The 23,815-nt window shown below is 44.4% G+C and overlaps 1 protein-coding gene across 1 annotated transcript in view; it reads right to left on the bottom strand.

Moving 5' to 3' along the window:
• The window catches only part of LOC309865195 (uncharacterized protein), a 102,615-nt gene that overhangs the window by 27,183 nt on the left and 51,617 nt on the right, over positions 1-23,815 (bottom strand). Inside the window, exon 2 of the mRNA XM_082731390.1 lies at positions 8,854-8,942. Within this exon, the coding sequence (XP_082587516.1) occupies positions 8,854-8,942 (89 nt within the window). The remainder of the gene's footprint in view (positions 1-8,853; positions 8,943-23,815) is intronic.

Genomic DNA, 23,815 nt, shown 5'->3' on the forward strand with positions numbered 1-23,815 from the left:
GGTGGTCTCTGCCCAACCACCACCCCTGGGACCGCTCGGGCTGCCCCGTGGATGGTGCCACTCGGGAAGGATGACCGAGAAGCACCTCAGCAACAGAGACAGGGTCAGAGTCTGTGTTCAGAGAAGGATTATGAAATGAAGAAGAAATTCCTGGGCCATGAGCTCTTGGAATTTATAATCGAGCTGAAAAATAAGATGGTGCCCAAGAGAGCATAAGCAACATGGCTGAGCAGCAGGGAACCACGTACCAAGAGGTGGGACAGAACTCAAGAAGGGAGGGAGAGCATGTTGGAGGAACAGGAAAGGTGGTGATGAGGCAAGCTAGAGGCCCATGACCTGCAGAGAAGGGGGAAGGGCCCCATGCGGGTCATTAGGAAGGACAACGGTCGTGGTGGGACATGGAGTGCCCTGAGGGTCAAGCTGGCAATGGGCTTGTCCTCTGGGCACCCTGGGGCACCAAAGTTTTCTGAAGAAGGGAAAAGAAGGAACCAAAGTTTTATAAAGATTACTACAGAGGCTGAGCTGTATCAGAAAGCCCGGCAGCAGACACAACCGTCAGGGTATTGTCGTCATCACCAAGGCCCGCGGGGTCGAGTGACAGGAATGCACTCCTACGTGCACTCGAGGAGATCCACTAAGAGAGTGGGAAGAAAATATCAGCATTCTTATTTGCATTTACCTTTAAAAGTGCTATGTTTTTTAGTGTATATTTTATGTATTTTAAATAGTTTAATAGAACCTTTGTATGTTACCAACTAACATGTGTCCCTGCCGAATTCATGTACGGAAGCTCCGACCTCTAACGTGACTGTATTTGAAGAGAGGAGGTAGGATCTCTCCTCTCTCCCTCTGCCTCCCCAGCCTCCCTTGCCCCCCGTTCACGCATAGAGAAGAGCCCATGTGAGGACACAGTGAGAAGGAAGCTGTCTAAAAGCTGAGAAGAGAGCTTTCACCAGAAACCAACCCTGAAAACGCTTTGATCTTAGACTTCTGGCCTCTAGAACTGTGCAAAAACAAATGTCTGTTCTTTAAGCCACCCCGTCTGTGGCAATGCCAGCAGACTAATATGATAGATAACACATAAACAATTTAAATCTGGAAGATTGAGTTATATCTCAATTAAAAAAAAAACTTTTAAAATCTGAGGTCCATATATGAATATATTTTGCTAATGTGCATGACCAAAAAGTTCAGTGGAAAAATGCTCCAGATGCTGGGCACCCGGGTTGAGATGGCAGTGAGTGTTGGAGGGAAAATAGAATCTCAGTAAACCACGGACTGGAGGATATGAAGGGAAAGGAAGTGCGAATAGAAGCTCTCAGTTTTCAGTCTAGGAGACAGGAAGCACTTCTGTATCCCTGTCAGAGGGGGGAGGGCAAGACTTGATCCCACAGGAGGGTTGGAGAAGCTCAAGGACCACAAGCTCTTGTGGAATTCGTCGCGGACTGCCCTCCGAATAAGAAAGAGAAATCACCCAGTAGTGCAATGGCAGGGTCATAGGGAAGCTCTATTTTTAATTTCTCGAGGAATCTCCACACTGTTTTCCAAAGTGACTGCACTAACTTGCATTCCCACCAACAGTGTAAGAGGGTTCCCCTTTCTCCACATCCTCTCCAACACATGTTGTTTACGGTCTTGTTAATTTTGGCCATTCTAACTGGTGTAAGGTGGTATCTCAATTTGGTTTTAATCTGAATCTCCCTGATGGCTAGTGATGATGAACATTTTTTCATGTGTCTGATAGCCATTTGTATGTCTTCATTGGAGAAGTGTCTGTTCATATCTTCTGCCCATTTTTTTTTTATATGATTGTCTGTTTTGTGTGTGTTGAGTTTGAGGAGTTCTTTATGGATCCTGGATAACAACCTTTTATTTGTAGTGTCATTTGCAAATATCTTTTCCCATTCTGTAGGTTGCCTCTTTGTCTTATTGACTGTTTCCTTGGCTGTGCAGAAGCTTTTGATCTTGATGAAGTCCCAAAAGTTCAATTTCGCTTTTGTTTCCTTTGCTTTGGAGACATATCTTGAAAGAAGTTGCTGTGGCTGATATCGAAGAGGTTACTGCCTATGTTCTCCTCTAGGATTCTGATGAATTCCCGTCTCATGTTGAGGTCTTTTATCCATTTTGAGTTTATCTTTGTGTACGGTGTAAGAGAATGGTCGAGTTTCATTCTTCTACATATAGCTGTCCAATTTTCCTAGCACCATTTATTGAAGAGACTGTCTTTTTTCCACTGTATATTTTTTCCTGCTTTGTCGAAGATTATTTGCCCATTGAGTTGAGGGTCCATATCTGGGCTCTCTACTCTGTTCCACTGGTCTACATGTCTGTTTTTATGCCAGTACCATGCTGTCTTGGTGATCACAGCTTTGTAGTAAAGCTTGAAATCAGGTATGCCCCCAGTTTTATTTTTGTTTTTCAACATTTCCTTAGCGATTCAGGGTCTCTTCTGATTCCATACAAATTTTTGGATTATTTGCTCCAGCTCTTTGAAAAATACCGGTGTAATTTTGATCGGGATGGCATTAAAACTATAGATTGCTCTAGGCAGTATAGACATTTTAACAATGTTTATTCTTCCGATCCAAGAGCATGGAATGGTCTTCCATCTTTTTGTGTCTTCTTCAATTTCTTTCATGAGGGTTCTGTAGTTCCTTTTTTTTTAAAATTTTTTATTTATTTTCAGCATAACAGTATTCATTATTTTTGCACCACACCCAGTGCTCCATGCAATCTGTGCCCTCTATAATACCTACCACCTGGTATCCCAACCTCCCACCCCCAAACCCTTCAAAACCCTCAGATTGTTTTTCAGAGTTTCCTTAAGTACAGTTCCTTTACCTCTTTGGTTAGGTTTATTCCCAGGTATCTTATGGTTCTTGGTGCTATAGTAAATGGAATCGATTCTCTAATTTGCCTTTCTGTATTTTCATTGTTAGTGTATAAGAAAGCCACTGATTTCTGTACATTGACTTTGTATCCTGCCACGTTGCTGAATTGCTGTATGAGTTCTAGAAGTTTGGGGGTGGAATCTTTTGGGTTTTCCATATAAAGAATCATGTCATCTGTGAAGAGAGAGAGTTTGACTTCCTTGCCAATTTGAATACCTTTTATTTCTCTTTGTTGTCTGATTGCTGTTGCCAGGACTTCTGATACTATGTTGAACAAGAGTAGTGAAAAGAAGGGCCATCTGTACCCCAATGTTTATAGCAGCAATGGCCATGGTCGCCAAACTGTGGAAAGAACCAAGATGCCCTTCAACGGACGAATGGATAAGGAAGATGTGGTCCATATACGCTATGGAGTATTATGCCTCCATCAGAAAGGATGAATACCCAACTTTTGTAGCAACATGGACGGGACTGGAAGAGATTATGCTGAGTGAAATCAGTCAAGCAGAGAGAGTAAATTATCATATGGTTTCGCTTATTTGTGGAGCATAACAAATAGCGTGGAGAACATGGGGAGTTAGAGAGGAGAAGGGAGTTGGGGGAAATTGGAAGGGGAGGTGAACCATGAGAGACTATGGACTCTGAAAAACAATCTGAGGGGTTTGAAGGGGCAGGGGGTGGGAGGTTGGGGGAAGCAGGTGGTGGGTATTGGAGAGAGCATGGATTGCATGGAGCACGGGGTGTGGTGCAAAAACAATGAATACTGTTACGTTGAAAAGAAATAAAATATTAAAAAAAAAAAAAGAAAGAGAAATCACCAGTAGGGTCAAAGGAAAATGGGAATTTCAGGGCCACAGAGCTCAAAGGAAGAGAGACTCTCAAGGAGGAGGAGAGTTTGGACAACGGCATCAGGGAGATCAAGCGGAATGACCAGAGAAATACCTTTCGGAATTGCACGGAGTCACTGAAGACTTTCAAAAAGTGAATTCACTAGAGGGGAGAGAGGGGACATTGGACGGTAGGGGGTTAAGAAGGGACAAATGGAGAGGAAATTAAGGCAGCAAGTAGTGTTTGGATTTCAGCCATGAAGATGTCGGTATCAGAGTCAGAAGTGTGTGGGGTGGGAGGTTGGAATGTGGGAGCTTTCCCCCTTTATCTTGGACCCCAGAGGCATTCCCCATGGCTAGTGAAACAGTGGTACTGGGATGGGAAGAGGAATAGGAGGTCGGGCTGGCCAGGCAACAGCAAAGTGTTCCATCCTGTCCCAGAACCTTCCAGACAGCTCTGGTTTTATGTGTGAGTTTGTGTATGTGACAGAATACAAGGCAGTTCCAATTTTGTTAAAGCCAGAAGGGAAACACAATTCTTAAATCCACACACTGATTAGAAATCTAGAAATAGCTCCCAGACTTCACATCCTACTTGAGAGTTTAATGTCAGAGGAAGATCTGACGTAAATGGCGGGAAGAGCTTGGGGTTCAGTTGGGTGTCAGTATCAGGTCTCATCCAGCAGCACTCACACACCCAGAGGACCATCCATTTCAGTATTCTGACTTTGAGTGGGTGGAAAAGTATTTACCACCTATTTCACGAGTGTGCAAAAGAATTCAAAGTCACACGTGAGAACTAAATGATATTTATAAAATTCTTTGAGATCCACACATGAAAGCTGCCGTTAAGTACAGAGTGTGATCAGCCAATAACAGGGCACCCTGAGCAAATCAGATTCTCCCAGAAAATAAACCATGTCTTGGGAATAAATTCAGTAATTCCGGGACCCGCATTAAACATTTTAGCTGAAAACCAATAATAACTGATAATGCCTCAGTAGTCAAGCTTTCCGCCTCTAGAATTATCTTCCTCATTCACATCCTTGGACATTTGTGGGCCTCATAGAGAACATTGACATCTGTCTGCTAGAATCATTGATTGCCAGTGCTAGAGCCATCTCCTAGTCCAGCCACCCTGTTGCTCATTTAACCCCTCTGTGATCCCCATTCTCAGCCTCTTCCATCTAAAGACAGTTTGGAAGTCCTTTTAACCATCCTTTCCATCTTTGCAAGCCAATGCTCACTTAAGGCTTCTGCTGCCTTAAATCTCTTGTCTTGTTTATTCCTGCTTATTTACTCTTCTCTGTCTGTGTTTTTTGTGCATTCTTCAAAATCAAATCCCACTGGTGGGTCCCCAGATTTCTTGCAATAATGGTTTTTGTGCCTAGCAACTTGCCTGAACTTGACCAATAAAACCTGACCTGACTGCAGGGTCATGGGGCTTGTAGATATCCTCAGAGAGTGGTTCCGCCGGCCACTCAGTGTTAGGTGATGAGGTTCTAGCTGCGTGAGCTCTGCTGTTACAGCGGCAGCCCCTGGCTGAGGCTCCTTCTGAACTACCGGTGTCGGAGCACGACTGGTTAGAACAAACTGACGATGGGGCTCAGGGCTGGCTCTCCGTCCTGGCCTTAGCCACCTCTTGCCCAGATGGTTCAATGGACTTGCCAATGGCCTTGGTTAGAAGGGGGAGGGGCCGAGTGTGGATGGCTCAGGATAATCACCAGAAAAACAGATCTCAGCAGCACCCCCATGACGGATACCTCGGGCTGGAGCCTTACCAGGGAAAGAAGACAGTGACAGGAGAGACAGGAGCCTTGAGAGAGAAGGTTTCGCAGAAATACGTCTTGGCGAAGGGAAGCATGGAAGGGTGACGTGCAAAGAGGAAAGAGGGAAACTCAGAGATTGCTCAGGCTGTGCCTCTCGCCCATCTCCTTCCGTCCTGGGACGCCGCACGCAGATCTCCCATGCATGTTTGAAGAGAAGCTTTTAGAAACCCTGGAGTATATGTGTGTAAGCTTGGCGGCAGACAGTTACAGGCAAGTGTGTACACGTGTGCTTGTGTGTGTGCACGTGTGTGTGTTTGTCAGGTAGGGCTGCCCATAGGGCAGGGTGGGTGGCCCTTGTCTGTTTCTTCTCCACTGGCTCAGACGTTCAGGTGAGCAGGCGGGGCTGGAATGGGGAACCGGCCCAACGCAAAGACAGGATCTACCCCTCCGTGCGCACCCTTGAAATCTCAAGGAGTTCAAAGAGGTAACAAAAGGCGCGTGTGCCCAGTGTGAGTTTGATACACGTGAAAATATACACATAACAGTTTACCTTCCAGAATTTTTCAGCGCAAATGAGTAAGCTGGTCCTAACACCGTGACAACAGAGAATGTCAAACGGTTAAGCTCCGGTCCCTCAGTGGGCATGGGAAAATGGTTTATCTTGGATCTGTGAGCAACCATTAAGGCAATGAGGAAGTCATAGAAGGAGGAACCATCCAAAACAAAAGTTTCAAGGTCACGGAGAATTTTTCTTCTCATCCAAGCACAACAGAATCTCATGAATGTCAGACCATGAGCACAAGCTGGAAAATTCCACAGAAATGGAATTTTCTAGATGTGAGATCGTCATTCCAGAGCTTCAGTTCACAGAGGTTTTCACCTCAAATTAATCTGTGAGGATCACACAAGCAGCTGAGGGGTGCTCTTAAATTAGAGCACTTCACAGAAAGAGAGCAAAATTGACTATCGATCTCACCTTACCTGAAACCAGCCCTTTTTTAGGAACTTGGGGGGGGAGGGGAGCTAATCTCCAAGAAGACCATTTTCATTTTAGCTCAGTATTTGACTTTGATATTCATATAAAAAATTCAATAGCAATACGTGTTAAAAGAACTTATTCAAAAATAGAAATTCAGACAAAGGGTAGCTCCACAAAATAGTGATAAGGAGGCACACCCTTCTCAATCTACCTCGAAAATGACCCTTATGGGGGTGCCTGGCTGGCTCAGTCGGTTAAAGCCTCTGCCTTTGGCTCAGGTCATGATCCCGCGGCCCTGGGATCGAGCCCCGCATCAGGCTCCTGCTCAGTGGGGAGCCTGCTTCCCTCTCTTTGCCTGCCTCTCTGCTTACTTGTGATCTCTGTCAAATAAATAAATAAAATCTTAAAAAAAAAAAAATGACCCTTACGATCGAGCCCCACATCGGGCTCTCTGCTTGGAGAAGCAGGGAGTCTGCTTCCCCTTCTCTGCCAGTCTCTCTGCCTGCTTGCGATCTCTGTCAAATAAATAAATAAAATCTTTTTTTTTTTAAATGACCCTTATGTTTTTTCTATAGGAGTGGGAGGTGCTTTGGTCTGAATGTTTGTGTCTCCCCTCCCCAAAGTCATATATTAAAATCCTAAAGTCAAGGTATTAGGAGGGGAAGCCACTGGGAGGTGACTGGGTTATGAGGGTGGCGCCCTCCTGATTAGGATTAGTGGTCTTACAAAAGAGACCCTGGGGAGCTAGCCTGCCCCTTGTACCACGTGAGGAACCCTGGGAAGGCAAAGTTGCGAGGAAGCAGGCTCTCACCAGACACCAAATCTGTGCGGCCATGACCTGGGACTTCTCAGCCTCTAGAATTGTGAGAAATAATGTGTATTGCTCCTAAGCCATTGAGTTTAAGCATTTTTGTTATAGCAGCCCGAACAAACAAACACAGGCTTTATAGGAACCTAAAATTGACTTCAGAGACCTCTAAAGGGCCTATACACTTACAAGCATCTCGAATCAAAGCAGTGGTGATGCCTTCCCAGCCTGGCGATCCTACTGTTTAATGAAGAGCAACTGAGGAAACCCCTAACATTTCACAAAATATTCTACTTCCATTCAGTTTTCTTCAGCCAAATGTTCTAAACTTTCCAGAAAAGAACCACTACCTACAAATCACTGGTGTATTTGCCCGGCACTTATCTTCAAGGGAAAACACCCAGGTTCATTGAATTTAGTCCTTAGTGAGCACTAGTAATAGAACGTACACGGCTCGTCCCACTACCTGCTACTCTCTCTGGTACTTCATACACCTTATTGCTCTCAACATACACAAACCCTGTGATGTACGAAATTTTGTGACCCTCATTTTATAGAGAAGGGAAGTAAGGTGGGAGGTGGTCTAACCCAGTCAGAAGCAATAGAACTGAGATCCTGGGTAGTGAGGCTCCAGGGACTGTGCCCTTGACCACTATGTTCTACCACCTCAAGAGTAAGGGAGTCCTAGACTAGAAAAGCGCCCAGTCCTGCAGGAGGGCGAGAAAAGTAAAAGGGAAACATGGCTGCGATGTGGTGAGTGTAAGACGGAGGTATGTGCAAAGCCTTCGGGCATACATGGGAGGCAGCAGCCTGGAATGGTGGGTTCCAGAAAGGCTGCCCAGAGGCACTGTCACATGAGGGCATCTTGCGAGGTTGGGGGAAGAAGGGTCTGGAGATCACGCCAGATAAAGATGGGTAAGAGCAAAGACACGGAGGGACCCAACGCATGACGGGTCCCAGGGTGAGAAAGGGATGTGAGCGATGAGGCTGGGGGGGGGGGGGGGGACTGGGTCACAGAGCCTTGAAAGTCAGGTTGGGAAGCTGAGTTTAATCTTGAGGGAGATGGGAGCCACTCAGGGCCATTCTCAGGGGAGGGCCATGGTGGGACAAGCATCTGTTTTACAGGGAAGGTAGAGCAGGCCACGGAAACTGATCAGAATGTCAACGCAATGGGCCAGATGAGCCCGGGAGAAATGAGCTAGGAGAAGGCCACTGCTGACGTCACCTTCTTTTGCTCTCTACACCAGCACCCATGTGACAGCCCCTGAATTGTATGGAAGCTCAATCCATGCTCATTTTGAAAACAACAAAGGGAGTCCTTTCTAACACTTGGGTGGGGGGAGGGGAGAGCTTAGCTTTCTGATTTTCTTCTCCATCAGAATCTCTGTAGAGGGCAAAGCCTAGAGAGAGCACGCAAGAAGCTTCTGATACCCTCTCCACACCAAGCATTTGACTTTTCCTAGACATCTGAAAACATTGTAAATTTAATGCCAAAGCAGGTCAGATGTTCCCTATCACCAGGCTAACTTCAGGGCAGCTTGCACTTAGGAGCTGGTGGCCAATGGAATTCGCTACTGACCTTCTTAAATTTAATCCAGACAGCCAGAGGGGAGAGACTCCATATTCTGCTAGGCTTAGAAGCTCCATGATCCTCTGAGCCACTCTGTCCTGGAAAGAAACAAGTTGGTTCGTTAAATCACCTGCATGTGAATTATAAATTCCCACCACATGAAATCAAATGCTCACATTTCGTGGGCAAGATGAAGTACGGTTCCAAAACAAATTACTGTGACGATTTATGCAAAAGCTTGATTTTTGAGGCTTGATATCACTTAACAACCTGACTCGTTGGCCCTCAGGCCAGTGAAACACTGGTTAAGAGCTTCTACATGAGAGTAGCAAGAAACTGTTAGAGGAAGGGGTTCAGGCACCGTACTTGATTCAGACTCTGCAAAGGCAATAGGTTTCCATTGGACTGTTTGTTATCTCCTCAATGGCCAATGCATTCCCGGGAGCATAAAATGAAGGACTCCAAGGTTCGTGTTTGGGATCACAGAATTTCGAGGACGGGTGAGATTCTCCTTTTCATAGATGAAGAAATGAAACCTGCAGAGGCTGCCCTGCCCCCAGTTACTACTGGAATCAGACGTTCACCAACCAGTGTCTTTCTGCGACGATAGAATTTAGTACCTCTGAAGTGAGAACTCTCATAAAGACTTTTGAGTCACAAAGCCTTCCATGTTCATGTTAAGTTTAAACTTACTTTATAAACTTTTTAAAATGTGGAAGTAATTTTCATTTTAGAAATTCTAATAAGCTCAAGTCTTTACTTTTCGTGGAGAAATGAGTCCCAGGCCAGGGTAGGACAAAAAGCACTCTCCCCTGTGACCTTCCCATAGTTTCAACCTGTTCCTGGAGGGCACTTTGTCCCTGGCTCCATGGCAACTCAGAAAAGCTTAAAGTACTTCGGCTGGCTGAGGCCTTAGGCTAATAGACTTCAAACCCTCATTACCTTTAAAACACACACACACACACACACACACATACACGCACACCAACACACACACACCAACACACCCCCAAAAAACTGCAGCACAGTCAGACAGTGAATTAAAGGGGCAGCTAGTCTAAAAATCCTAAAGAAACATATGTTAGTTGAGCATCTGTTGGAGCTAAGCCCTGTGTTTCCTCCCTGAAATACATATCTCACTCGGTTCTTAAAATTGCCAGGCAAGGTATAAAGACTCAGGCTGAGTTCCTCCCCCCAGCAAATATTTCCCTGAGCATCTGCTCCATGCCAGGCACCAAAGGATACAAAGGAGATATAGACCTACATTGTTTCCTGCCTGCAGTGAAGTCACTGTCTAACAGGGATGGGGGAGACGGAGTCAGGTGCACTAACTAGCATTGTGTTGTTCAAACAAGAGCTTGAGACTTGTTACATGATCATGAAATTAATGAAGTGGGTCTTTATCAGCATAAAGAAAAACAAATGAATGAACAAATAAGTAAAGTAGAAGAGCAGGGCACAGAGTAAGGAATGTCAACACGTACGAGGTAAGGAAACTTCCACAGATGGACGTCGTGTATCTGTATCGATTGTGTATATGTCTGTGTGCACTGGTTTGCAGTGTAAGATAGATTTCCTTCTGTGGGTCATGGTGAGAAAAAGTGTGAAAGCTCTCCAGTGACAGAACAAAGTGACAAGTGCTCTATGAGAAGTTCATGCAATATGATATGGTGAGGGCAAAGAGGAGTCAGCGAGTGTCCTGTCGGTGGGTAGAACTATTAGCACCTCCCTCTCCAGAGGGAGAACTTCTCCTAAGAGTGAAGTTCTTTTAAGGATGGGATGTCCAAACCTAAAAATGCACAGCATTAGGACATGCTCGGTAAGGACTGGTATGAAGCTTCCAGGACTAGAGGTAGGGGTCTCTTCTGCAACACTGGAAAGAGGGTGGGTACCTCAGTGGCCAAGAGAGGGCACAATATTAGTTCTGTGTTTGCACAATGCAGCCAGGCTCAAGAAGAGGTAATTAATCCTCAAGAAGATGGAACCCATATCTAGCCCTGATTGCTAGATGTGTGCGAGCTGCTGGAAGGTCCACCAGCACCAGCTAGGTCTGGAATGAATTCCCATCATCCCACTGTGGAGAGTGAGCGAGAGAGAGCCCCTGGAGTCTGGAAGGAGATGCGAAGTTGGAGGTGAGGCCCTTTTTATGATCTTACGCTCAAGAGCAGCGCCCCCTTTGGGATGCCAGGTTACTGCAATCTCCCTTATCAGGATCAAATCATTAAGTTTTCTATTCTTTTAATACCTTCAGATATTCTAGATACCACGTTATTGTTTGAGGATCAGTGGCAATCCACTAGACTGCCATGCAGAGATACCTTCATCAGGTTCTGAGTGAGGATTCAGGTCAAGAGAATTAAAGATCTTCCTATGTGAGGCTCTCCGACATGGGAATTAAGTGACTGCAACAAGACATAGCTCAGGGGCTACCCTACAACCCAGTGATCACACTACTGGGTATTTACCCTAAAGATACAAATGCAGTGATCTGAAGGGGCACGTGCACCCGAATGTTTATAGCAGCAATGTCCACAATAGCCAAACTATGGAAAGAGCTTAGATCTCCATCAACAGATGAATGGATAAAGAAGATGTCTCACACACACACACACACGATGGAATACTATGCAGCCATCAAAAAAGAAATCTTGCCATTTGCAATGATATGGGTGGAACTAGAAATTATTCTGCTGAGTGAAATAAGTCAATCAGAGAAAGACAATTATATGATCTCACTGACATGAGGAATTTGAGAAACAAGACAGAGGGTCATAGGGGAAGGGAGGAGTAAATGAAACAAGATGAAACCAGAGAGGGAGACAAACCATAAGAGACTCTTAATCTCCAGAAACAAGCTGAGGGTTGCTGGAGGGAGGAGAATGGGAGGGATGGGGTGGGGTGATGGACACTGGGGAGGGTATGTGCTATGGTGAGTGCTCTGAATTGTGTAAGACTGATGAATCACAGACCTGTACCCTGGAAACAAATAATATATTATATGTTAATTTTTAAAAAAGTAGCTCAGGGAGCAGTCAAATCCATTATTTATTTTGGTGATTTGGTTTTTGCATATTTATCATTTAATAAGCAATGACATGGCTTGATGTCAAGATTAATTATTATGTATATTATTTAATCCACATTTCCCTTGTACAGACTTGTGATAATAAAGATGACAAAGTTTTTTTTTTTTTTTTTAAATAATCTCTCTACCCAATGTGGGGCTCAAACTTACAACCCTGAGATCAAAGAGTCACATTCTCTACCAACTGAGCTCCCCAGATGCTCCCAGACTTACAACAAGAACTGGGTACTACAGAAAATAAGTAGCCCCCCAAAATATATAGAAAACTAACAACTAGATGTCTATGTTTTTGTTTCCTCACCTATCATGTGTGACAGAACCATACAAAAAATAAGGTCTTTCCTAAGCACCCCCTTTGCTATAGGTGATGGTTAAAGAAAGAATACTAGCATATGTTGAAAGCAGAATAAATAATTAGGGTATGAATATTTATTCTATTAAAAACAAATTAAATAGTTGATATCAAAGTGCTTCATGAACTACATGGTATTCTGTAAGTCCTAACCCTTTTTAGTTATTATCAATGCCAATAAATTACTGCCACGTAAAAAGTTAAAAGCGTTAGCGCCCACAAGTAAGTAACATTGTATTTGATGTTTTCCGAGTATGTTGTTTTTCATACATCTTTAGTTTTAAACCAAGGACTCAGGTGTCACTAACATTTTCAAGGGTTAACAATAAAAAGGCAGAAAGTTTAATAAATAATTGTTCCTCGTTAAGAGAAGTACAGATCGACTTTGATTAGTAACAATGACCTTCACTGTACAGATAGAGAAGTAGAGGGATTTGTCTGGCATCACACAGAATCAGAATAAAAGTCAGACCCCCTGTGACAGCAGAGTCCTTGCATCTTTTTTTTTTTTTAAGATTTTATTTATTTATTTTGACAAAGATCACAAGTTGGCAGAGAGGCAGGCAGAGAGAGGGGGGAAGCAAGCTCCCTGCTGAACAGAGAGCCCGACACGGGGCTTGATCCCAAGACCCCAAGATCACGACCTGAGCCAAAGGCAGAGGCCTTAACCCACTGAGCCACCCAGGTGCCCCCAGAGTTCTTGCATCTTAACTTCTAACCTCACTCATGATCTTGGTTGTTTGTCTGCTTTTTCATACACAGCCAGGAGCTGTTTTCTATTCTTTGTCCAGAATAGAGATGGTCATATGCAGTGTAACAATTATATATCATAATCACACACATCACAGAATCAACGGTATCATAGAATGAAAAGCTCTCCCTGAACATCAGCAAGACAAATTCATCTTTTCTGTTGCTAAGTCGAGATTCACAAGTTTTTTGGCTCCTCAGCGTTTTAAATTTTGTTTTGATTTGTTTTTGGTTTTGCCATGTTTTAACTAACATCAGGTGTCACAACCTTGTGTTTGGGGGGAAAGTCTCAAAATAATATCTCACACAAGAAAGGTAACTAAAGTGGGTGTGCTGCTGGTATAATTTAACTTAAATATGTTAAGTTCTACTTAAAGATTATTCAGCAGATAAGTTTTATGGGGGTGGAGGAAGTACCTGCACTTTCAAAAAGTAGTAAAAGATATATTCAATGGTTTTAAATGTGTGAGATTAAACTTCCTAATCTAGAGATGTACATTTGGGTGGTAAAACTATTAAAAGTTAAACCCAGGGGCACCTGGGTGGCTCAGTTGGTTAAGCAGCTGCCTTCAGCTCAGGTCATGATCCCAGCATCCTGGGATCGGGCCCCACATCAGGCTCCCTGCCCAGCGGAGAGCCTGCTTCTCCCTCTGCCTCTACCTACTTGTGCTCTCTCTGTACCTCTCTGTCAAATAAATAAATAAAATCTTAAAAAAAAAAAAAAAAAAGCTAAACCCAAGGAAATATTACCATAGAAGTTCAGCTGAAGAATTACTTGTAGGAGAGGAGGGGGCCTGTGATCGGGGTGGAACACCCGGAAGGGACTTGCAGGGTAGTAGCAAAGTTCTATTCCTGGACTTGGTTGGTGTACCCTTACCGTAATTCATAAACCCACGCACTTGATCTGTGGGGCTTTCTGTATTGGCAGGGTTTTTTGTTTTTGTTTATTTATTTTTTTTCTTTCTAGACCAAAGGAATTTTCATAAATAAAGTATTTGTTTTAAAATTTGGAACTAACAATACATTGATCAATTACTTGTTGTTCTCAGGTCTGGTAGGACAGAGAGAAAATGAAAGCATATGTTCCCTTTTAGGTTTTAATCAAGTTCGGAGCAGCTCAGAATTTCCTTTCTCAGTAGGCATGGTCAAGATAAACCCCAGGCAAATTCTACGGAACAACAAACCAGGGCCGGCAGTCCCATTTACAGCAGAATACCTGGGTCTGGGCTCCCAGCCAGCACGGCAAAGGCCTCTGCGGTACCTCCTGGCCTGGGTCCACGGACAGGAAAAGCAAGCACGTTGCAGAGGACGCAAGCCGTGGTTATGCGATTCTAGTTCTCCGGAGTCTAACTCCGCTCCTGTTTCTGTGGCTGAATAAAATGCTTTGCCCTCTCTGTTTATTTGCACAGAGGGCTGTTCAACAGAGGGGCCCAAAGGGTGGGGGAAAGGCATGGCCATGCGGACTAGAATGATTTCCAATCACAATAAACACGCCCAAAGAGGGAGGAAGATGGCAAGTGATATACTTCCCTTCTAACATTCTTTAAAATAAATGCAGGGCCCTGGAGGAAGCAGCCTGACATGTTTCCACTGGATGAGTTAAGCGTGGAGAAGCACGATGCTTTGCGCTCTATCTGCGCCATGCCCAGGCCCCATTCCAGACCCCAGTATGGCAACTGGCTCCCAAGGGCCTGAGAATCTGGACCCCGTCCACAATGCCAAGCCACCTGGGCTGCTGGGAAATTCACGAGGCTCCCATCTCCTCCATCGGCCCTTGGCAGTTGGACATCAGGGAAGATGGTCCTCTCTGACACATTCTGCCAAACCTCCCTCATCTGCCAACGGAGTTGCAGACCACTGAGCAGTGCTGTGATGGCTTAGATGCCCCAGCCATGCCAGGCCACAGCTGGGACCGAGCCAAACCTACATTCTGGTCCGTGGTCACATTTTGAAGCGATTTCCCCAGAAGCATGTGAGCCAAATCCACACAAATTTTAAGTAATATATAATTGTTGGGAAAGAATAGGGGGGATTATCTTTTCTTTGTCGGCTTCTATGAATTCCTCCCCTCAATGGCTAAGTCCACGTGTCACTCCACATTACTCACTTTGAACAATACGCGGAAATGCGGAGCACCAAGGCACAGGACACACTACACACTGTGACGCCATAAAACGTAAACACCAACAAGAAGCTGAATTCTCGGGCGCCTGGGTGGCTCAGTGGGTTAAGCCGCTGCCTTCGGCTCAGGTCATGATCTCAGGGTCCTGGGATCGAGTCCCGCATCGGGCTCTCTGCTCAGCGGGGAGCCTGCTTCCTCCTCTCTCTCTCTCTGTCTCTGCCTGCCTCTCTGCCTACTTGTGATCTCTCTCTGTCAAATAAATAAATAAAAAATAAAAAGAAGCTGAATTCTCCCATTGCTGTCCAAATGCAGTATAAGAGCATAATCCCTCAAGTCCCATAAAAGGAGAAAAACTTCTCTCATTTTCGATATGAAAAGACACCCTCCCCCACCTACCTACCACACATCCAATACTAATGACCTGGCCATGGAAGGGAAAGTCTATCAAATTCCCATCTTAGACAGCTTATTTATTTGTTGTTCAAAGCAACCATCTATGAGTATGTTGTTCTGAAGCATAAGAGGGATATACAATAGCTTTACACGGTGGTCTGTTCCTATTACTAATGTCCCCTAGAGTTGTGCAGTGTGCAACCTGTGAGACTACATATGGCAGCCCTGATTATTCTTATAGCATCAGAATATAGTCTTTACTTGTACATTTGCATATTATGGGTACTATAAGAGTAATATTTATATTTCTTATGCCATATAAATCTGTTCCTTCTGTCACATACCCATGTACATCCTATTTGTTTATCAACTCTTATACACTAAGTTTCATTATTCTAAACCAACAATACTAAGCTAATTATGGTTAGAGCCTAAGTGTGAGGTTCTTTCTCTTTTTTAATCTTTGAATTATAAATCTACTTGAAAGTCAGACTGTTTCACCTGAGTTCACTGGGATCATTGATTTTTCCCTCCTTCCCATTCCACTGGTCACCCAAATTGGAGCTGGATTCTAATTCTACCTTATAAATCTCTCTCAAGTCTCTACCCTCTCAAGCCTTCTGGTATCTCCTCCAGACCATTACAGTAGTTTTTCAACTGGCCTTCCAACTTCCAGTCTCTTGCAAATCAGTCTGTCACATTATAGCAATGATTTCTTCCTCAATCACAGATAGGTTAAGGTCACTCCTCTGCTTTAGAACATTCACGGGCTCTATATTCCCCAGGAGATGAAGTCTAAACAAGTCTCTATAGTACCTGACCAGTCAAAAGTCCAATCAGCTCATCAGTTGGGGTTACAATGACTTCCAATAGCAACCAACATCCAATCATGCATTCGTTCAGTGGAAATCCATTTGGTCCTCTAAACAGCTCAGTGGGATGGAGATGTTACTAGTGTCACAGTGGTGATCATTTTGCAATATACAAAGGTCTCAAAGCAACACATCTTAAACTTACAGGATGTTATGTATCAATTACATCTCAACAAAGTTGGAAAACAAAGTTACAAATAAAGATGGCTTAAACACACACACACACACATACACACAGGGGACTCAGAAGAACTGAAGAAAAGTAGTAAGACCCATTCCCAGACCTCAGGGTGTAAATAGTTTGGCGGGAGAGACCAACATGTAAATAAGCAATTGTAACCGACCACCGTGAGTGCAGTGCGGCCCCAAGCTGCCGTGCTAATCTCATATCCAGCGATGTTCCTGGCCATAAGTATTTGCTTGTTTTTTAGGGCTGCTTGTTTTTGACTTATACTCTAGCAAATTCTTACACTGCACTGCAATCATGTGTTTGTTTTATTGTCTCTGCTCTCTGCTACACTGAAGGCAGCCCCTCTATTTTAAGAAGGAGCTGTGACTTCTCAGCTCCTCTCCTACGACTTGGCCCACAATGCAGAAGGGTCCATTTCAGCAAGGGAAAACCGGGCCCCCAGGGCTGGAGCCACTTCCCATCCAAAGCAGGAGCTCAGTTGGTCCTGCCTCAGCCCCTGTTTCACTCCTGTAAGCCTGTTTACTCCTCAGTGTGGTGGACGATGTCTCGGGGTGGCTGAGCCCAGCCCAGGCCCTCAGTGTGGCAGAGGTGGGGGGAAGCACCAGGCAGGGACACCAGAGTGGGTTCATTGGGCTTCCCTGCACAGCAAAAGATCCCTGGCCACTAACTCCAGGATCTCTTGCTTCTTGAGGTCAGTAACTAAGAATCTGGGTTCCATGGTTTCTAGAAGTGGTTCCCTTTGCCCGAGGCCATTATGTTAAGGCAACTGGCATAATAAATATGAAAGAAGAAATGAGGAATCATACCTGAAATTAAGTACAAATGACTTCCTTCTTTCCTTCCTAAAGATGGAGAAACTAACTTGCATGACTGATAGATGTCATTTTTATATACCTGAATATATTATTAAAGAGTCCATTTAAAAAATCCATTTCAACGAAGTGAAATTAATTTGTCATCCATTTCAATCCACAGACGTTTATTCCGGGGGTGCGGGTGGGTGGGGGGCGTGGAACGCAACTCCCTCGAGGCTAAAACTGGTGACTTCTTCAAGAAAAATGAATGGACCAAAGCCCAAGCAACTGAAAGACAGACTGGAGTGTGTATGTTTGTAGAACAGTGTCCGCACATAAATATTTACAAATACAAAGAGAGGTGGGCAAACATGGAAGGAGACGTTTGCCCTTGAGATCAGCCTGGAGGGCAGGGCTGGGGCGGGAGGTTTGGGCAGAAGCGTCATCCCTGGTGCTTGCCCCAGCCCGAGGGGCAGTGGGAGGTATGGTTTCTTGCCCAAAAGCTGGGATTCCTCAGCTCATCGCTGCATGACTGTGAAAGCTCCCCGTCTGCTCAGTTGCCTTCCCATGGAAAGGGGGTGAAGAACCTTACATGCTGGGTGCAGCCTCTGCCTGCTCCTTGAGCTGTGCACTCGCTGGGACCCCTATCTCACTGGCAAAGGACGGGTTAGGAACCTGCTCCTTCCTTGAAAGATCTGACGTGCTCCTAAGACAGGATTCAGAGACCTGACCTTCTCCTCCTTACTAGCCCAGCTCTGTCTCTGCTCCTCCAGGGGCTGGGGCATGGGGCTGTCAGGCTGCCTCTGCCTGCAGGGCCTCGCATCGGCCAGGTCGGAGTCACTAAGTCAGGATCTTCATCTCAGAAAAGAGAAAACTGGGATTCACAGTGGCTTACCCAAAAGATGTTCAGTAAGTAAAAGCCATCATGGTAAGTTATGGAGAAAACCAAAGAAATGCCGTTCAAGTCTGAGGAAAGCACATTTCAGAGCAGTGGCTTCCCCTCCGCCCAGCCGAGGCCCATCCGAAGCAAAATTGGCTTTCCATTCCTGCTCTTAAATGAAGTAAACAGCCTTGCTTTTTAAATTCATTACGTAAAATCAGCTCCAGAGAAACAAGGAGCAGGGACTAATAAAGTCTGGGGGTGGGAGGGAGTTTCCAATCTACCAATCTGGCATCTCTGAAACCCACAGCCTTTCAAAAAATTCAAGGCGGTGTGTGCCCGGAGAGCAATTTCGTCTTGGAGAGAAAACCCTGTAGTTGGGCAGGAAGAATGTAACAAGGTGCAAGGATCAGCATAAATTTCAACTTCAAAAGGAGAATAATCCCTGTGTCTGTAAACGCTCCCTTTCCAGATAAACAACCGGGTCCCCAGATTGGAGATGAGTCATACCCATCCTCAGAGGCTCCCCCAAGCCACACATTCCTCTTCTGTCCTCCACGGGCATTTGCATACATCCTAACCTAAACCAGGGCCACTTACAAAAGGGCTTGTGTTTAACTTTATTCTATCTAATTCCAGTGCTTTCTTCCAGCTACCCAATCTGTATGTAATTAAAATCATATGGCAGCGAACGTTGAATGGTATGAAAAGTTTTACCATATGTATACAATTGACTAGCTGTAGAATTTGGCGTGTCTGCAGTGATCCCATTAAGTGGGGCGAGCCTGGCTTATTTTGGAGTATACGTTATATGTTTTGGATCAGTTCTGTTTTTCACTTCTACTCATGCTGTCTGTGATGCTTAACCCTTTGTCAACAGTCTCCAGGTTGTGTTCCTGCCTCTCCACAATGAGGGTCACTGCACCCTAGCCCTAGAACGATTTGTTTCCTGGGAGGAAGGCTCCTTTGAAAATTTTCCATTTTCAGAAGCAAAATTAGCTTTCTCTGTCTTGACAAAGGCCGAGCAGATACCATCAAAGCCTCCAGGATCAAGTGGAACCGAATAGAGAAACTGCAGATGGAATCATTGCTTCCAGATCCTAAAGGCACACTCCTTGAAACTTGAAAGAAGTAATTTTAAGACAAAAAGAGGAAATACTGGACTACTGTAGATAATAAAAATATGAAACTTATGTCCCAAGAGGTAGCAGATACAATATAAAAGGATTGAAGCAGGAGTTAGCAAAGGGCATGCTGACAGATCCACCTTTGAGGAACATTCTTGACATTCTGAGACTGACATGAGGGAGGGAAACCATATCTTTCCGAACTGATCACACGCCTCCCCCTCCACCCCCCTTCCCTGCCCAACAAAACAGCCTGGATGCCTTTATCAGAGGAAAAATTCTTGCTTAGATGAGCCTCCAACCTGACTCTCTTGGTCACTCTACTGTGACTTCATAGAATTCATAGTTAATATAGCTACACGGTTGCAATTTTGCTTTAAGACATTCTTCAATATAGATTTCAGAATGAGTTGAAGTCTCTTTTAACATGTGACATGAAGAGACACATGTTCTTAATCTGTGCATTTAAAATTGTTTTAGAATTACATCAATGAAACATAGCCTTAAGAAAAGTTGGGTCACCAGTCCTCAGCTGTGAGAGCATAAAAGTAACGCAGAAGAGCTCCCAGGTTGGCGACTATGTGGAGATGTGGGGACATGGCATGGCCTGGAACCTTGGTACCCTCTCCCCCTATGTCACCTTGTGCATCTCTGCCTCTGGCAAAGCCTCTATTCCTGAGACCACTCCTGCTTTGGGAACCTGACCAGATGGAACAGAAGAAGCTGCAAACCCAAGTGGCCTCACCTCAGAGCCATTTTCATAAGATACTATGATGGACTGGATAGTGACTGATGACTGGAGGAGATTCTAGTCACGTGCCAGGACCTTTTGACTTTTATGACTGTTCTGCTACAAGGGGTCCATGTTCAAAGACCAGGGGGTGGATGGTAGTACTGTGATTTGAAAGTATGAAAAAGAAAACCATAGGCTAAAATGGTGTCACTTAGGCTCTGTCACCAAACTGGGGCTTCATACCTAATCTAATGCAGTCTCAGCATCCCCCAGAAATGAAGAATGGACTGACCACTCAGGAAGTTTCTGGTCAACACCAGTGAGGGCATTTGTCCAAGGGGCCCTCTCCATCCCTCAAAGGAAGATGAGATGATCCGCATGATAAGACCCGCTGCTCTTCTCCCTCAGGGAAGGTGACCTTGCCTGAAAGGATCTTTTCTTTCACCAATAACGTCCTTACCCCACCCTTCTTCCTATAAAAACCTTCCATTTCTTTGTAGCATGCTCAGAGTTCTCCTCTCCTTGCTAGATGAAATGCTGCCCTATCAGTGAATCATTTAATAAAACCAATTAGATCTTTGAACTAAAAATTTTAAAAAAGGCAGTGTGGGATAAAACAACTTTCTAGCTGAATGTCTTACAACAAATCAGTTGTTAAAAATCTTTAAAAAGGGACTTTTATCTGGAGTTAAAAAAATGCAAGAAAAAAGAAAAAAAAGAATAGAAAAAGAAAGGAGCTTTGGAAAACATGAGTTTGTTGCTAGAGGGGGGAGTCCTGCTAAGCGGCTGTAAGGAGAAGACGAAGGCAAAGGTACCCAAGCATCCTGGGAAAGGGAGTCCCAGACAGAAATGTCCTCAATTCTTTCATCCGATCAAGTTCCCCAACCAGAACTCAAATCCTGGGGCTCAGCATAGAATATGAAGGTCCAGACCCCTGAGATTAGAAAAATGAATCTAAAGAATTAATCCCTTAAAACAGGAAAGTATTGTGAAGTGTTTAAAGATCGCTTTGGAGGGGTGCCTGGGTGACTCAGTCATTAAGCATCTGCCTTCAGCTCAGGTCATGATCCCAGGGGCCTGGAATCAAGCCCCAGATCAGGCTCTCCGCTCAGCAGGAAGCCTGCTTCTCCCTCTTCTACTCCCCCTGCTTGTGTTCCCTCTCTTGCTGTGTCTCTCTGTGTCAAATAAATAAAATTAAGAAGAAAAAAAAAAAGTATTGTTTTGGAGACAAATGTCGTATTTGCAGCTTTGGGCTCATGGTAAATAATGAAAAACATGAGAGTTGACCAGTGGAGTGAAAGAGCAAATAGAAAAAAGAAAAGTAGGAAGACGTTATAGTGGGAATAATGGGGAAAGGAAAAATGGGTAATGAGTAGAGACCTCACTAGCTGGAGAGAGGAGCTCCAGATGGTAACTAAGGCTGGTCCGTGGGACTTCCTGACAAGTGCATCGCGTCCATGAAGACCATCACGTCCATGAAGACCATCACTTGCGTGTGCCTCTCGCCTGCAGCATGGCCCCCTCACACACGTTCAAGACGCAGGGAGGAAAGGGCTGAGCTTCTCAATCTACAGATGAAGAAACCAAGGCTCAGATGAGCCCCCAAGTCACCACATTAGTAAGTGACCTCTTTGACTTGAGTCTTGTGCTCTTTTTCCAGTAAAGTGCCATGATTTGTTTGTTTGTTTGTGTTTTGTTTTGTTTGTGTTTTGTTTTGTTTTTGAGAGAGAAAGAGAGCACGAGTTGGGAGAAAGGGGAGACAGAGGGAGAAGGAGAGACAGAATCTCAAACAGACTCCCCACTGAGCCTGGAGTCCAATGCAGGGCTCCATCTCATGACCCTGAGATGATGACCTGAGCTGAAACTGAAACTGAGAGTCAGACATTTAATCAATGGAGCCACACAGGCACCCCCGGTGCTATGATTCTTGACACATTAAACGATTTGAAGAAAAAAGTTTTAAAAATGTTTTTTCACTATTTTCTCCTTTCTTACATCTATTACAGAAAAATAAGTGGGCTCCAAATGTCTTTCTCCACTTTGGAAGATGTAATTAAATCATTAGAATAGAAGTAACTAATTTAGGTGATTGATCAGATTATTTCTGAAATGATACCATCGTCTCCCACACCCCCATCCCTCATTCATTATCTAGGTAGAACTAAAAGTTTGGGGGAGATGGTAGTGTCTTTCAGGAGGCTAGAGTGAAAAGTCTTTCTTTCGTGTTCTATGTCTTTCACTAAAGGCAAAATGGGGAAATGTCATATTCCATCTGGGGACTCACCACTGGGACCAGTAAGGATTTAAGGGGCACACAAAGGCTTTCTTTGGCATCAGGTAGAGTTACGAACCTATCTGAGGAAACCAGATGGAAAGAACAGTAGATGCCAAATGTACTGTACAAAAGAAACAAATACTGCATTTATCACAATCTCGATTCTAAAAATAAAAGAATCGACTTGGGCACCCAAGTGTCTCAGGGCAGGGTAGGTGAAATGATCCCATAGATTAGCCCGAGTACTTAGTCTTATCTCTTTTCCATGAATTAGTTCTTAATGTTTTTCTGACTTTCTCCTGCTCTGGCTGTTACTGTAGTGTGTGTTAGTGGTCCTCAGATGAGAAAGCCCATTACAAGTCAGTTCCCTGTTAATTCAATATATTTTAGGACTTTTTTCCCCTCACCTAATAAAATATAGTATTTTGATCTTGAATATTTTTTCCCAAATAACCAAATAGGTGCAATTTCTTTCATAACTTCTTGGTTCAACTTGAGTTTGTGTGCCCTTATTTCCACCGATTCCAAAGAGTTGAATAATAGGAGATCTTGCATTTTCCAGCTCCCTATAAGTTAGAACATAAGGAAACGAGGCTTAAATTGAACTAAGAAAGTATTAATTCAGAAATAAGAATTATTTCCAGACCATTCCAAAGGGTTCAGTCTCCACAACCTTATCAAGTTAAGTGCCTTAACTGATACAGAAGCATAAGATGCTTTAACCTAAATAACTACTCTGTATTATCCTGAGAGAGTATCCGAAATTTTTGAATCCATCATCTCTGCAGGCTGGGAAAAATGTTCTGCAGATCACTACAGGAGATGGTTCAACTGAGCACAGGTAGATGACCGGGGAGGGGCGGCAGAATCTGCCTGAAGCCAGAAGCTGAGGCTGTTCTTTGTGTGGGGTAATCCCATTAAGGAGCTCCTTCAACAACAGTCTAGCCTTGAAGTGAGCCGCTGAATGATGGTCCGTGATCCTAAGTGTCACTTAACTATTTAAGTAAAACTCCAGTCTCAACTCAAGTGCTCATTCGCATAGTCAAACATTGAGCATGGAGGGCCCTCCAAGGAACCCACTTTCCTGACAGCCCGGGTTCAAGTAGTTACAGAGTGCTCCTCAGAGAAAGGGGACTTGGCCTTATTTGGCAGAAGCAATTTACTTTGGTCACGAGAAACTCCCTCTGTCTAGACTACGGTGTTGATCCCAAGAGTGGGGATGAAGAGGAAATCATCTGCGACTTGCTTGCCAAGGTAAAGACCTCAGGTTCACTCTCATAGCAATTATAATCAGTCTCAAGACATCTTTTGTGTAACAGGGGATGCTGAGACAGCTGCTACTTCATTAGTCAAGAAAATGGAACAGAAACCTCTTGTGAGTAGAGCATCCCGTGGCTG

Source organism: Mustela nivalis (assembly GCF_964662115.1).
Source record: "Mustela nivalis genome assembly, chromosome: 5".
Taxonomy (NCBI): Eukaryota; Metazoa; Chordata; class Mammalia; order Carnivora; family Mustelidae; genus Mustela; species Mustela nivalis.